The sequence below is a fragment of the Coffea eugenioides genome, chromosome 7 (genome assembly GCF_003713205.1).
Source record: "Coffea eugenioides isolate CCC68of chromosome 7, Ceug_1.0, whole genome shotgun sequence".
Taxonomy (NCBI): domain Eukaryota; kingdom Viridiplantae; phylum Streptophyta; class Magnoliopsida; order Gentianales; family Rubiaceae; genus Coffea; species Coffea eugenioides.
This window is the reverse complement of record NC_040041.1, coordinates 5,129,645-5,144,968: the sequence shown is the minus strand read 5'-3', so window position 1 is coordinate 5,144,968 and position 15,324 is coordinate 5,129,645. Positions and strand designations below refer to the sequence as shown.

Sequence of the window (15,324 nt, the reverse complement as noted above, 5' to 3'; positions counted from 1 at the left end):
TACTTATACATGGGTTAGGCTTTAGTTAGGTTTGAACTGAATCTAAAGAGGTCCAAACTCAGCATATATTTACTTTGAGTTTAATATTTACGTCCAAACTGCACCCGATTCAGTTACAGATTAGACAGAACAAACTTTTTTTTTATTTGGACCAAATGGGTCGAGTTCGGATTGACCCATTTTTCATAGCAAAAAGCCAAAAATGTGGCGGCCTCATAAATGTTCCGTTAGGCAATCAAACCAGCCACTTGGTCGAGGCTGACGTCAAAGCCGTACGATTATGATGCGTCACTTGGCTAGCTGATGTCCATCAATCAATCAATGCGATATTGAAACTTGAGGATTTTGAGCTGATTGATTGAATTCAAGCTTCCCTCAATTCAATGTTGGATCATGACCTCAATTTAATTTGAGCCCTGTGCCAACGGTTGTTTAGATTTTCTTTAATAAAAAAATATACTTTCATTCTATAAAATCTTTCACTGATAGATATACTCAATTTCATTACGGTAGGATTTCTTCTTTTTTTTTTTTTTTTTTTAACTTAGAGATATTCTAACTTTTCGACTAGATTAATTCTCTGAGAATGTGTAGAGTCCTGCTCCAAAAATATACAATAAGATAACACATGAAAGTCTATCACGAGATCTGCTGATAATTACCAGGCTACGAAATCAGTTGGACTACCCGCGAGAGCCCGTAGGATTTCTAAGACAGTTTGAATTGCTTTTGTACTTGTAACCATGCGAGATTTTATTGAGAAGAGATATGTGCATACTGGGGTTAGTTCTCAACAAAGTCTTGGATGGTTTCTTTTATTATCAATAACTAACCTTAATTTGCCTAAAGAGAGAGGGAGAGAGGGATTATCAGTCTCATTATTGTTATATGGGTGTTTATTCCATGGTTTACGAGTTATTATGCTCCTATGATTGGTGGCATGCTATAAAACAAAAAAAAAAAAAAAAAGAACCAAGTGGCTAATGTCCATGTTCTTTCGATGTACGTCAACAACCCCACCGGCTAACGTTTACTGTCCATGTTCTTTGGATTTAGGGCATAGAGTTGAGGTAGATGGAGGGACCGTGGCCCCGCAACTTCACCTGCATCAAATTGAAAACTTCTGTAGATTTATTGTGTCTTAATTGCGATGAAATCTTCTTCGTCAAAACTTTCTAGCAAGTACCCTTGACTCGATCCAACCCCAGATTCATGGTCCTTCTCTTCTAGGAAACCATTATTGCGCCAAGAAAGAAGTCAAATTATCCATCAGCCTTATCTTTCTAGTTGAATTCCTACTATATATAAACGCTGTGCTTCGCTTGATTCCAAAAGTAGGTATAAACATGGCTATGATGCAGAGCTTCAACCTTTTCAATCTAGAAATGGGTTCTGCTGCCTCTGAATTCTTCCCATTTGAGTCTTCATTCTGGTGGGATGATAACGTTTTTCTTGACGATAGTGCAACTTCGAAAACCGAACATGAGAGTGGGGAATCCAAAGCCACAGAGTCAATCAAAACAGGTTCTTGCAAAGGAGTTAGTCATGAAGAAGAGGTCACCTCAAGCTTGAAAAAGAAATCTAACAAGAAAGAAAAGAGTTACATAGGAGTCCGGAAGCGTCCATGGGGAAAATATGCAGCAGAAATCAGGGATTCAACAAGGCATGGATTGAGAGTTTGGCTTGGAACATTTGACAGCCCGGAGGAAGCTGCTTTTGCCTATGACCAAGCAGCATTTTCACTGCGGGGTCCCATGGCGTCCCTCAACTTTCCAGCTGATCGAGTCCAAGAATCACTTGAAGGGATTAAGCACAATTGGGAGAATGGTTGCTCGCCAGCTGCTGTTCTCAAGGAAACACACAAGATTAGAAGTCTGTCAAAACGCAGAAGAAATCAAAATAAAGACATAAACCCAAAAAAAATTGTTCTGGAGCTTGAAGACTTAGGAGCTGATCTGCTGGAGGAGCTATTAAGTTCATCATCTGAAAGTACAACAACAACTTAGGGAGTTTGCTTATTTTGGTTTGCCTAATTGTATGTGATTATGTCCACAAATCCCGCGTTTGCTTATAGTTGTTGCTATAAAATGTAATTCCATCCTACTGCTCTTGATAAATTACTTTCTTTTCTTCTCTTACATTAATTCGCAGTGTCAAAATAATTTTTTTTTTTTAAAAAGAACTAATACCATATCTGTTAGTCAAGACTAACTGAATCAATTAATAAAAATCATGAAGCGCTCCACTCACAATTAATTAGTTTTGCGATAAAATATTTAACATCTCTCGCTCATCATCCATGTAAGAATGAATTTAATCTCTCTATCTATGTCGGTTCAATAATTCATCACCATTGACATTTGCACCTGTTAACTTTTGAAAGTAATAGTCTGAGGAATTTTGGGCAGAGAAGACAAGAAGCAAAAGTGGTGGTATGTGTTCTGACAATTGGGGGCATCCAGTGAATTAATGTTGTGTACTTGTTTTAGATTGAAAATGACACCTCTTGTGAGTCTTCTATTTTGCAATGCCAACTTTATCTCAAACTAAAATTTATACCGCAGACTACAACGGCTTTGTGGCTTTCTACGCAATCCTAAGAAGCTACGTTTGTAAACATTTCTTTAAAGCATAAATTCGTTTAAAAGTTCCAAAGAACCAGCTGTTGTTTTAAAAATTACTTTGATAGTTTCCTCCCACAATCAATTTTTAGCTTTCTTTAGCACATAATTTCAGCTTCAAATGATTCAAAAGATCAAAGGAACGTTTCTTTAACCAACACACCTTTACCTAGCTTGTTGCTTTGTGAGAGCTTCCATGGTGATTTAGTGGTTTTAGGAGAGAATAAGTTTGAGCTCCTTATATGAAATTGTGCAAGCTTGAATTCAACCTAAAACGCGGTGTATTTTTTAGCCAAGAACATGCTTAATGTTTATTGGTACAAGCTGGGAATTAAGTACATGAGTAATGCCTAGTGAATCGATACACTAAATTTGGTGGGCTGATCTTAGGTGCAAACATGTAAAGGTTAACTTGGGCTGAACTGGTCCGTTTCTCGGTGGCGAAGCCCAATTGACACCATATTATTAGTAAATAAATTACTCTCTATAAGTTTAAAAAAGGTATTGAGTTTCCTTCCCATATTCTGCCAATTAACCACTGCCTCCTTACTCCCCAACAATCCCTACCCAGCTTAGGATAGAGGGAGATGGAGGGCATGGATGGATGGCTACACGGCCAAGAAGCATCAGAACATTGAGAACTAACGGAGTTCTTTATGTTTCATATGCTGTCGTTTACTTCTAGCTACTTCTAAGCTACATTTTTTCCAGTTACTATATTGATACCTACGAGCTCAAATTAGTTTTCAATCACTGCAGAACACCGAGGTCTAGATTTACCTAGGGAAGTTACAGGTTGATGTTTTGTTTGACATGTTCTATACATTGGCGTTTCTGACGTTTCAACTTTAATAAATTTGATTATCCAGATTTTGAATTCTATAAGATTCAATCTTTAATATTCAAACTGTCAAGTTGAACTTCTCCACTATAATGTTTATGTCATGTCTTCGAGAGAGATATAACTTGCGCAATTTGGTAAAAAAAGAACAATGTAGATAAGACATATCCCAAATTGAGGCTAAACAACAATACATGCAAAATTAGAACAGGAGAAAAATGATATGCATATGCAAGCCATCAAGATCGAATATGAAATGTTGTCTCATATTGCAAGCATTGCATCTTGCTCCTCCTGATTTTGACGATCATTTTGCCACTCCTTACAATTGTGATGATCATTGGTGCAATAAAAATCAATAGATCACTATCACAAATTAATCTGTGTACTTTGCATACCTTTGCCTTGATTTTCGTGTGATAGGGGAAGAACCGAAGTTGGTCTGCACCGTTGCCCGTTGCAGGAGCTGTGAATTTTGAGCCTTGACCCCGGCCCGGACTCTGGGATTTGCTTTACAATAATTTGGTTTAGGGGCACCCAAAAGGATACTGCCAATACCACCAGGTCATGACTCGGACCAAGCATTCATGGTAATAAAGAAGAAGTACTGGGTCCGATACGTCGATTTTCTATGGTTTTTGTGCTAAAGTTTTTAAGCTTTTATTCCTTATTCGACGCGGAGGTGTCCTCGTGCGGAATCCGCCGACGGAAAATGACAAAGTTCAGGGTCATAATGTTCCAAAAAAAAATGACAATCTCATTAGAAAATTAATCTCGATTGAGGGCCAAATTTGGATAGGCACATTATATTACTTGCTTCATACAAGGTTGAAAAAGAATTTTTATTGTAAGGCCAACGTCACCATGCACACGCCAGCTGCAAATGAAAAAAAAAAAAAATTCATATCATTAATTTATCTACCATATATATATAGTTTAATGCTCTTGAATCCTGACCTAATTTGGAAAATAGGTGGTTTTCTTTTCTCTCAGTCTGAAATCTGCCGCATTTACTGAATGATAGAAAAACTCTAGCTTTCATTCATGATTATCTTCCAACAGAAGTTCTTATCCAAATCTGGTTGCCTTGTTTTCTTTAAGGGATAATTTCACAAACCTCTGCTGAGTTTTATGACAATTTCACTCCGCTTCTCTCAAGTTTTATAAATTACACTGACCTCTCTTGTTACAATAAAATAACTATAATGACTTTCACTTAATAAATAATTCATAGTATAATAAAATAAAATTTAAAAAATAGAAAAAGAAACCTAACCTATTCGGCTATTTTGTTTACAAGTTATAGCCAACAACGATTCTCTCTCACTTACTATTACTCCGGTTTCATCCATCAACCCCTTCCTCCTATAACTCGCTCTCAAATTACCACCAACCATTGCCTATAATTGCAGCCAATCACACCACAAGTGATCTCTCAAACTCTACTATATATTCCTATTCCTCCTTTCTTCTCGTTGGAATTGCCAAATCGCAAGTTTAGTTAAGGGATTAGATTTAATGGTTGAAGTAAAATCTGATTTTATGGTCAAACTAAAAGGAGATGAAGAGGTAAACATAATAATGCAATCATTGGCCAAAAGAGGAAGAGGGATTGAAATTGGTAAATTTGCTAATTTGTCTATCATCCATCCAAAAAACTTTTTAAGATGTTAATAAGTACATTAATATTTCTTTTTATACTTGACAATTTTTGGTTATGGTTTCGCTATAGAGATAAAGTTTCTTCTCTGTGTTTAAGACGTTAACATGTTTGAAGATTTAATGGTAGGCTAAATTATTTATTTTGAGAAGGTGTGGGCATTGGGTTTGAAATTTGGGGTATGATTAGTTGCAAATAGAATTTTGGTTTTTAACAAAATGAATTTCTTGAAAATCTCTATAGTCATAATGATGTCTTTCCTTCTCTTAAACTTAATTAATCCCATCCATGTCTAAATCTCCCCTAAAGATTTTCTTCAAGGCTATAATATGGCTCATGTAGTAGGAATTGAGCCACTTATATGGAATCAAACCATGGCATCCTATGTTAAAGATTATGCAAGCCTAACCATCGGGCAGTTGATTGTGAGTTTAACCATTCCATGGAACCATATGATAAGCATATTTCTAAAAAATGGAACGAACCTTCAGAATTGAATGCATGATGGAATTGATTGGGTTTAGAATTTGGAATTAGAGTATTTGTTAGACCTGTTTGTTAGTATAGTGGGTTTGGTTGACAAATGGAAGAAAGCAATTGGCAAAATAATTTTTATTTTATTTTTGTAAAAAAAGGGTAGTTTAGGCTTTTTGAAAAAAAAAAGTCTTTTAGGCCTATATTGTTGTATAAACGGTAAAAGCAAGGGAGATAGGTGTAATTCAATAAATTTGAGGGGAGGTCTCTGCAATTATTAGAAATCACAGGGGAGGTTTTCGAAATTATCCCTTTCTTTAAATCACTAACACAAATACTAATATACACATCAGAATTTGGTCCAAGTCGTTTATAATGGATATTCTCTTTTCAGTTGGAGAAGAGGATTCAACTTTTTCCTAAGAATATTTTCAGGCCAAAGCCTCCAGTTGGAGTCCAATTGAAGTATCCCCTTGAAAAGGAAGCTGCAGAGAATTTCGACCGCTCCTGCATTGTACTAAAAGAAAACAGTCTTGTCAAGAGAAAGCCAACATGTGATGACTGAATATATATATATATATATATATATATATATATGAAAATTTCTATCCATAGATTCTTGCAGTCAGAAAATGGCTAATTAATTCTCAAATTGTCTTCCGGTGTACTATCTGTTTTTGTACAAAATCATCAAAAATCAAACATTAAAATTTAAAATTGGATAAGGTAGCAAGGGCTCATCTAATTTTGCACCGCAACTACTTAAACCATTTTGGCTGTCAATATTAGCATCTTCAAATTTAAGTTGTTTGGAAACTTGTCTCTCCAAGATATACTTGGCTTCCTAACTTCTTTATTGGTTGTCATGTAGTGCACTATCTGTTCCTTGTGTAAAATCATCGAAATAATTTTTAATTTTAACGTTAAAACTGGCTGTTGTAATATTAATTCATGCTATAAAAAACTGTAAGAGAAAGCCATAAAAGCCATAGTAGTTATCACACAAGCCCCCAGAAGATAAAGTAATAGTAGTAAAACTAACAAAATAATTAGCAGAAAGAAGAAGGTAACGGGGCAATAGTTCAAGTTCATTTGCATATATATATATATATATAAGTCCTTGTTGTTGAATCTTATATTTCTAAAATTGTCATCACCTCGAAGGAATCCGCCGACGGAAAAAGACAAACTCTAGAAGTCAAGCCCAAGATTACACGAGCATGAAGTAACAGCTTAAATATTATACTATATCATCGTGACGCACAAATATATGCTGCTACCCCAGTAATCTTTTTTGATGTGATAGTTTCCATTCATTAAGAAAACAAAATTTCACAAACGGAAATTTCCAATTTCCTAGCAAAAAGAAGATGAAGATTGAGATTCAAGGGTTAGCCACTCCCTTCTCAGAGAGAAGTACGTGAGGAAAGGAAAGGAACGTTACCCCTCCAGCTGCGCTTTCCCCCTGAGGGGAAAAGATAACTCATAGCTACAAGAACTGATAACTCAGGATCGGTACGAGCCTTTGCTGGTTGAATCAAATCAAAAGTATTTAACCACAAAAAAAAGGAGGAAAATGGAAAGTGATGTAGAGACTCTTATCCTGTGTAACATCTTAAAAATTAAGATTGTAAAAATGCATGATGTATCCTCGAATGCTTAAATCTAATATTATGAAATTGATAATCTGACTGGGAAGACAATGCAGGAATAACTAACTAACCCATTAACCTTTTCGATGTATAAGAAAATTGCTGCAATATATGTTTGAAAGTGTCAAGAAGGTGTAAACAGTTTACAAGTACCTAGGGACACTCTTTCAGTGTTTCTGACAAATTATTCATTTCTGTGATTGGAAATAAACGCCGCAGGGCAGGGGGGGGGGGGGGTTCCCAAATTTTGCATGCCCTTAATAGCAGAGAAAGAATAAGTCGCCTTCTTTTAGGTAAAAAATGTATGCTACAGTATTATGATGTTTTCCATGCTAGCTTTGGCCCGTAAATATTGGGGTTTGTATAATAGAAAAATTACACTAATTGTCTTTCACATATTACTGATGTAAAGTTTTAGTTCCTTAGAATTAAAATGAAAGATTTTAATTCCTAACAAATAAAAAGTGCTCTTTTTTTTTTGTCATTTGTCACCTTTTTTGTTAAAATTTGGTCAGAGTAGATCACGAACCCATTACATGAATAATTTTTGAGGGGCAAATTTAGTAACTCATTTAATGTTGATCTATTTCTTACCTCATCCACTATTTCTCCCAATTATTCTCCAAGTGCCAAACTAACTAAAATGACACAATTTCAGTAAAACTTCATTCTTTACTTTCTTTCGTTTTCTTTTCGTTTTCCTTTTTTTTTTTATCATCTCCTTCCTTCTATTTTCTTGCAAAGCTCACAAGAGCTACCATGCCAGATTCCGGCAACATCTACAATAGAACCACTGTATATCGCCATCTTGTACTCACAAAATTCTCTCAAATTTTTACTTTCTACTCGATTTGACAAAAATGACCAACATGAAATATACAATACCAGTAAACCCCCAAAATCACCCATATAACCACAAGAATCAACAAAGTAACAACAAATGTTTGAAACTTAACAAAACCATTTCCATGGCTTTTAAAAATTAAAGGGCGAAAGAAATAGATCTATTTTCAAGACCCATAAGATGGGGAAAGAAAAGGAGGAATGAGGGAGAAAGGGAAGAGGTGGCGAGAAAGGAGTGAGAAGGGGACAAATGGCAGTGGTAACAGTGATGAAAATGGAAATGGTGTGGAAGGACGGTGGTGGAAGAGAAAAATGAGTGATGTAGATTTGGGTTTAGGTAGAGAATAATTAGGAGAAATGGAAGATTAAGTGAGAAATTGGTTCAATGTTAAATGAGTTACCAAATTTAACTTTCAAAAATTGATCATGTGATTGATTCGTGACATATTTTGGCAAAAATTTGGCCGAAAAGGTGTCAAGGGATTAAAAGTGAGTGTTTTTTATTTGGGTATAATTAAAATCGCTTATTTGAATTTTGAAAGACTAAAATTTCATATCAGTAATATGTGAAGGATGATTGGTACAATTTTCTGTATTAAATTAAAAAAAAAAGGACATTAAGGGGCATTGCCTTGCTATTACAAGTTTTTGTGTTCTAAAAATTAAATTGTAGAATTTACTACTTAATTAAGGACTTGTGCTTCAGTGTCAAGACCAGGCGAAAAATCCACATCAATGTTGTCTATTGGATCTTAATCAAATTAGTTCTTCGTTGAGTGGAAGAATCAAAGGCTTTTCAAGGAAAAATATCATAATTTTATCAATGTTTTTAAACCTGGACCGGAGAGTGAGCCTGAAAACCTTCCGGTTCACGATTCGATCGGTTCAACTGGTTCAATTCCAGTTCAAAGGTTTAATAATTTTTTATTTATTTTAATATTAAAATTTTTGAATAAAATAAAATATTTATTTTAGAAAATAAATACTTAATAAAAATCGGTTGGACCTCCCGATTTTTACCGGTTCAATTGGTTTTGACCGATTTAATTAATTTTTTGAGTTTTTAATTAAACCAGACCGGAGGCATGGTCGATTTGCGATTTAACAGGTCGAACCGGCCGATCTGGTCCGGTTTTCAAAACATTGAATTTTATTGATATGCAGGACAATTTTACGAGTGTAGTACTCATGTTCAAAGGAACATAATACCCAATCAGTTGTCCAAGTAAACAAGAAAAAAAATACAGAAAATACTATTAAAAGCATCTAAACTACAGTCCAGACTCCATTGCCAAATCTTTGTCTTAAGGTAGCCCTAAATAATTCACATGTAGTCTTAATTTCTCATTATAAAATGAGGATTAAATATTTTCACACTTTTTCGATTTCACTGGGTTTTCCTTTCCACTCCTCCATATATAAAGTATTTTTAAAAAATAATAGGTTTCATTCAATTAATAATAGCATTTAGACTTGTTGAACTATCTTCCCTGAAACAGGGAAAACAAAAAAGATTCAGTTACCGATCCAGATATACTTAGATGTTTAGTCTTATTAGAATATATTGAGTTTGTTTTTGTATCCCACATCGAAAGTTTATAAAGAAATATCTCCTCGTGGTAGTTATAAATATAGTGAATTTAAATGAGTTTAATTATGCTAAGGATACTAGCTCAAGAGAATTTTAAGGGGTTTATGCCCTAGTCTAAGAGATATTTTAGCTAGGCATCAAATCAAAAGAGCAAGTTATGGGCCTTTCAACCGTTAAACATTTTGTGCTATTTAAATTCTTTTGTATTTTCACTTTTAGGTGTCTTTTGGATTTAGAAATTATTTCCTAGGTTTTGTATTCTCTCTTTTGTACTTTATTTTGTTTTCTGTTATAGTATTTTCTAGTTATTATTTGAATTATCAAAAACCCTATTATTCTCATTTGTCTTATTTGTCAATTTCCTAGGACCAGAGCTAATATAATAGTACCTCACTACATTGCCAACTGTGGTGATGAAGTTCTGTATTAGGCTGAATTGAGTGCTATAGATTTCACTTGATACAAGGATGCTACTAAAGAAGTACAGTACCATAATTTGTCATGAAGAAGAAAAAAATAGTCAGTATACTGTCTTTGCCTTCAAGAAGGAGTTCACTTAAGCTCTTGGCAGTGTGAAACCGCATGAAAAGAAAACCAACCTTCCAAACACTTTGGTTCTATACTTTGATGTGTTATCCTTTCAAAAAAAAGAATACTTTGATATTAAACTAGCTTTAGGACCAGTTAATGACTATTGGTCCACTTTTCAGTAGTAGTATTTGTAGTAGCATTGGCATCTTGTTGGATGAAAGTAATTGAAACTTTTATGCAGAATGGAGATGTGGCTGTTATACAAAATGATTACATCTATACTTTTAAGAATTATAATTGGTCAATTCTTCAAAGTATTGAAGGGATGCCCTCCACTAGTATGTTGAATAGTTGCTTCTCACATAAACAACAAATCAACATGTTTCTTGACAAAAGACTGATACTAAATCCGTGCATTTTATGAACAAAGAATGTAAAAATTATGTTGTTGAAAGTGACATTTGCAAGTGTAATCATGAGTAGGCTAACACACACATCTTTGTCGCAATTGCTAAAGGATTCAAATTCACAGATAATCTTCTATTTTAGCTGGAATTTTTATTGCACATGACGCTATCAATGGAACTGTTTCTATGCTCAAACAAAAAAAAAATCTTATCAATACTAAACATCAGCAAAATTAAGGAATTTATTAAGGCCATTGACCACAACAAAAAACGGTGCCACCATGCGAATACTGTACTCATTATTAAGGAGGAAAAAGCCTTAACTAGTTAGGACAATCCCGTGGTGGTATGCTCTTATATAATCATCTCTCCGTGAAAAATGATACAAAATAAGCTAAGGCATCTGGTTTTTGTTCTCAAATTCCAGTGATGGGGAAAAATAACTCAAATATTTAAAAAGAAGAAGAAGAAGGAGGAATCTAGTTCTATGATGTCTTCACATCTTTCGTTTAGTGGCACAGAAAAGGAGCATTTTTTTGGGATTATCATTATCCTTTTTCAAACCTCAACCAAATCAATCATGCAAAGGAAATGGATGGCAAGAACAATAATAATTGGAATAGTTAAGAGGGAGGACTAAAGAAATGCCTGTATAAAAGTCAGAAAACTTTGGGGGGGGGGGGGGTGTTGAGGGGGGGCTGAAGACAATGTCCTTTCTTATAGTTTAGTAGCTTGGTCCAGCAGTGACATCACAACAATACCAAAAATTAATGCTTGGTAGTACTAATTGTGCATTATTTTCTCTAAACAAGCCCAAGTTGGGCATGAGGAGAAAAGTGAGAATCTATGGCAAAGTTAGTTTTAGAGAATCATGACAGCCATTACCCTAACAAGATCTAACGACTGATGCTACCCCTACTACTTAAAAACTTTAATTTCTCTGGAAATCAAGGTTGTGGAAATCCTTGAAATACTCTCCAGACACATGATTGCTAATCTCCAACTGAAAGGACTTAAGCATAGATTTTTACTGGAGAAATGGACCATGGTACTAAATCCTTTCCGGGTGCAAGTTCATCGTCTAAGGAAATCAACGGTGAAGAATTCACCCTAGCCCGTACCAGGGCTAAAGAAGATCAATATGGGAAGGAGAAGCATTACGTAGGCGTTCGAAAGCGGCCATGGGGCAAGTTTGCAGCTGAGATAAGGGATTCTACAAGAAATGGAATGAGGGTTTGGCTTGGAACATTTGATACTGCAGAAGAAGCTGCCTTGGCTTATGACCAAGCTGCACTTTCGATGCGAGGTCCAGTGGCTGCCCTTAATTTTCCGGCTGAAAGGGTCCATGAATCCCTTCAAGAAATGGTTCTTTTTAGCTGTGAAGATGGTTTATCACCAGCTGCTGCCCTGAAAGAGGCACACAAGATGAGAAGTATGTCCAAACGTAGAGGCAAAAGGAAACAGCTGGTCAAGGGAGATGATCTGGTGGTGTTTGAAGACTTGGGACCTGATCTGTTGGATGAGCTCTTATCTGAATCTGAGAGTTCTGGATGTAAGTGAAAAACAATCTCACATTTGCTGTAGTTAATATCCCATCCCTTCTTTCGTTTTCCTCTCTCTCTCTCTCTCTCTCTCTCTCTCTCTCTCTCTCTTTTGGGGTCCCTATTTCGCTTCATCGACCTCTATTATTTTCTCCCGGTGAATTGGCAATGAATCCGTATATAATCTGGTTCCACACTTCGACCAATTTGTTTGAGTCTAAATTACTCTGAGATTAATGTGTCCTGGATCAATCAAGGACTCGTTGATATTCTCATATGATTATAAGCTAATGAAATAAGGAAAAGCTCTCTTCATTTTACCCTTTTCATTATTTAATTTGCAGCTTATCAATCTCCAGTTCTCTTGACGGTAAACAAAGTGCTTTAGTGATTTTGTATGGTATTGACCTTAGGCCCATAGTACAGAAGCACCGTTTGTTTTTGTCAAAAGTTTGGCATATAGGAATTATTTTTTCAACTTCACACTCTGTGTAGCAAACTTCAGGTACTGTTTGATGATGGTTATGACAGTTTCATCTCATTTTTCTTTTCCTAACTATTTTAACTCTTTGTTTTCGAACGTAGTATTCATGTAACTGTGTCTGATTATATTGATATTTTCATTGTCAAATCCCGATTTTTCTTTTTGGGTTGGCCTTAACTCATCTGATATTTCCACAAATTGTATACGAACTTGGTGTTGATGACGTCCAATTAAGTTTTAGCACTGTTACAAACCCACCGCCGCTTGGCTCAGACATTTTGTGTCGAACAGCACCTTATTCCAATAATTTCTTCTGATAGTTGGACATAAATAGTGCACGAGTCCATCAATAACTTTTCCCCTATATTTGCTTTTTTGTTTTTTGGGGTATCTATTTAGGGCCATTTTAGACTTAAATCCAAGAACTACCTTGGCTTATAGGTACACTAATTACATAATTGTGAGATCTTTAATTCAACTCCTAAATTCTCCTCTTTCCTTTTCCTCTTTTACATCATAAGATTTGAAATATCTCTTCACTCAAAACAAAGTAGCAGACTTAAATTAATCTAGTCTTTTCCTTTTGAACGATATTCAATGTCTAGTTACAACAGTGGCGGAGGCAGCTATGGGCAATCTGGAGCAATGGCCCCCCTTAAGTTTCAAAAATTTCTTTCAATCCTTGCTCAGCTTTGGAAAATTTTGTAAGAAGTCCTTTTCTTGCTGCCTAAAATTTTTGATATATTTAATACCATATGCTACCCCTATTTTCTTAACTTTTGCCTTCAAGAAAATTTTATTGTGACTTTTGCTCTTATTCACAAGTCCCCTCCCCCATCCCCAAAATGGTACGTTACTGGCTCAGCCACTTCTATTGGGGTTCCAATTAGAAATGACCGTGAAAAAGTTTCTCTAGAATTTCCCTTTACCCACCGTTTCATTAGATTAAAAAACTCTTGGCTGCTTTGCAATGTTACTGAGTCAAAGGAGTTGCAATATTAACTTCTTCTGGTAACTCAATGTGGAACATATTTGTACAAGGAAAAGTTGAGGCACGAAAGTAATCTACATAAAGTTCTTTTAGGTAAATTAATTAATATTGAGAAACTTGCTTTCTTAATTACTTCTTGTCCGCATAGCTCTTTAGTTGCTGCTTTGCTGTTACATGTTTATTGAGAGCTTATACTAGTCTGTAAGCACTCCATTCTCAAATCAAAATTTTTAACTTTTTGTCCAATAAAATTAAAAGAATACTGGGCAACCATTCACTATGAATGTGAGAGGTTTAAGGGGTGCTATAGATCCAATTATACGAAGTCCCTGGTTCCTGGCCTGAGACATCTTCAGTTGCCTCAGTTCGAGCCAATTATTAGCTTTAAACGCTCTTAACTCCTGTAGTTTTCCAGAACTTATGAGATGTAGCAGACAGATTATGCTAACTAATGGAAAGGCGGTTTTCTTTTTATGTATTGATTATTATATTTAATACCTCTATCTAGTGACTAAGGTTGAGACTTAGGAATTACAGGTTTTGGGTTCTAATCTTCTATCTCCTCCCGCTTCTTAAATCTCATATTTCCCCTGTTGAAATTTTTTTTTCATGAAAAAAAAATTAAGTACCAGTAATTAATCGATAACATCGATTTCTTGCATGGATTATTACAACCAGTTTACAGGTAATATCATCGTGAGATTTTTTGAAAAGCAAATTGTTGTACCTTGATTACAGTCCTTCCAATTGAAAATCTGTGTAAATATTGAAGTCTCACTTTCAGTAGGATAAAGGGTCGGATTAATTTTAGTTTCCTATGGCAACATGCAAATTAGCTATTACGACTAGTTGGTTCTCTTTCACTTTGTTTTTTGCTCCATACATGGTATCTCAGAAAATTTTGACAGCAACAGCTAGATTTAATTATAGGTTTACAGGTCCATTTAAATCTACGAGCTGAAAGATTTGCTTACAAATATGAGTTTAAAGATACTAATTACAGTAATATTTTAAGAATTAACATGTCTCCAGCTTTAAATTTTGTTCCCCACTCAATTTGTTATTATCCTGCCGAAAACGGACACATCTATTTTATAAGATAATAGGTGCTAAGTGAGGATACATTGTGCTGAGTTTTGTCTGAAAAACGAAAATCAAGAATCGGTGAGCAAACAATTGGCATTTGACTGAGGAAAAGTGAGCCAGCCGCCGTATCTGAGAGTAGCACTTGTATTTTGTAACCTGTGTGAGTTAGTCACATAACAATTGGCTGATGGTCCAAAACAATTCTGTGTGCCTCTCCATTGAGAAAAACATATTGGCTTTGCTCATAGCCAACTAACTACAATGTATTTCGTGCTCAGCCACCTCAGTTGTTGTTGTCCATTGTCTTTCAAGGTAGCTATGAAATTTAAAGGCGCAGGACAGATATTCACTGGCGTTGCATCCAGTACTTTATACAAGTTTAATTACTACAACTTAGCATTGCTTGTATAAGCAAGATTTGACTGGTAAAAACAAATTACCTAAAAAGCATAAAGCTTGGGATTTTTCCCTTTAATTTTTTTAATAAGTGGAAAATTTTGAATCCAAAATCTTTTACTTGCAATTCCTTTCATCTTATCACCCAACTCAACCTTCCTCCCAAAACTTGGGATTTCTTCATCCTGAAACTTCAACGTTCTCTC

General features: G+C 35.2%; 2 protein-coding genes across 2 annotated transcripts; both read left to right on the top strand.

The window, feature by feature from the left end:
• Positions 1–1,161: 1,161 nt before the first annotated feature.
• Positions 1,162–2,101, top strand: LOC113778500 (ethylene-responsive transcription factor 1B-like). Its single transcript, XM_027323931.1, has one exon. The coding sequence runs from the start codon at positions 1,347–1,349 to the stop codon at positions 2,004–2,006; it is 660 nt and encodes a 219-aa protein (XP_027179732.1). The 5' UTR covers positions 1,162–1,346; the 3' UTR covers positions 2,007–2,101.
• Positions 2,102–11,421: 9,320 nt separating this feature from the next.
• On the top strand, positions 11,422–12,388 carry LOC113778654 (ethylene-responsive transcription factor 1B-like). Its single transcript, XM_027324129.1, has one exon. The coding sequence runs from the start codon at positions 11,659–11,661 to the stop codon at positions 12,178–12,180; it is 522 nt and encodes a 173-aa protein (XP_027179930.1). The 5' UTR covers positions 11,422–11,658; the 3' UTR covers positions 12,181–12,388.
• The last annotated feature ends 2,936 nt before the right edge of the window (positions 12,389–15,324 follow it).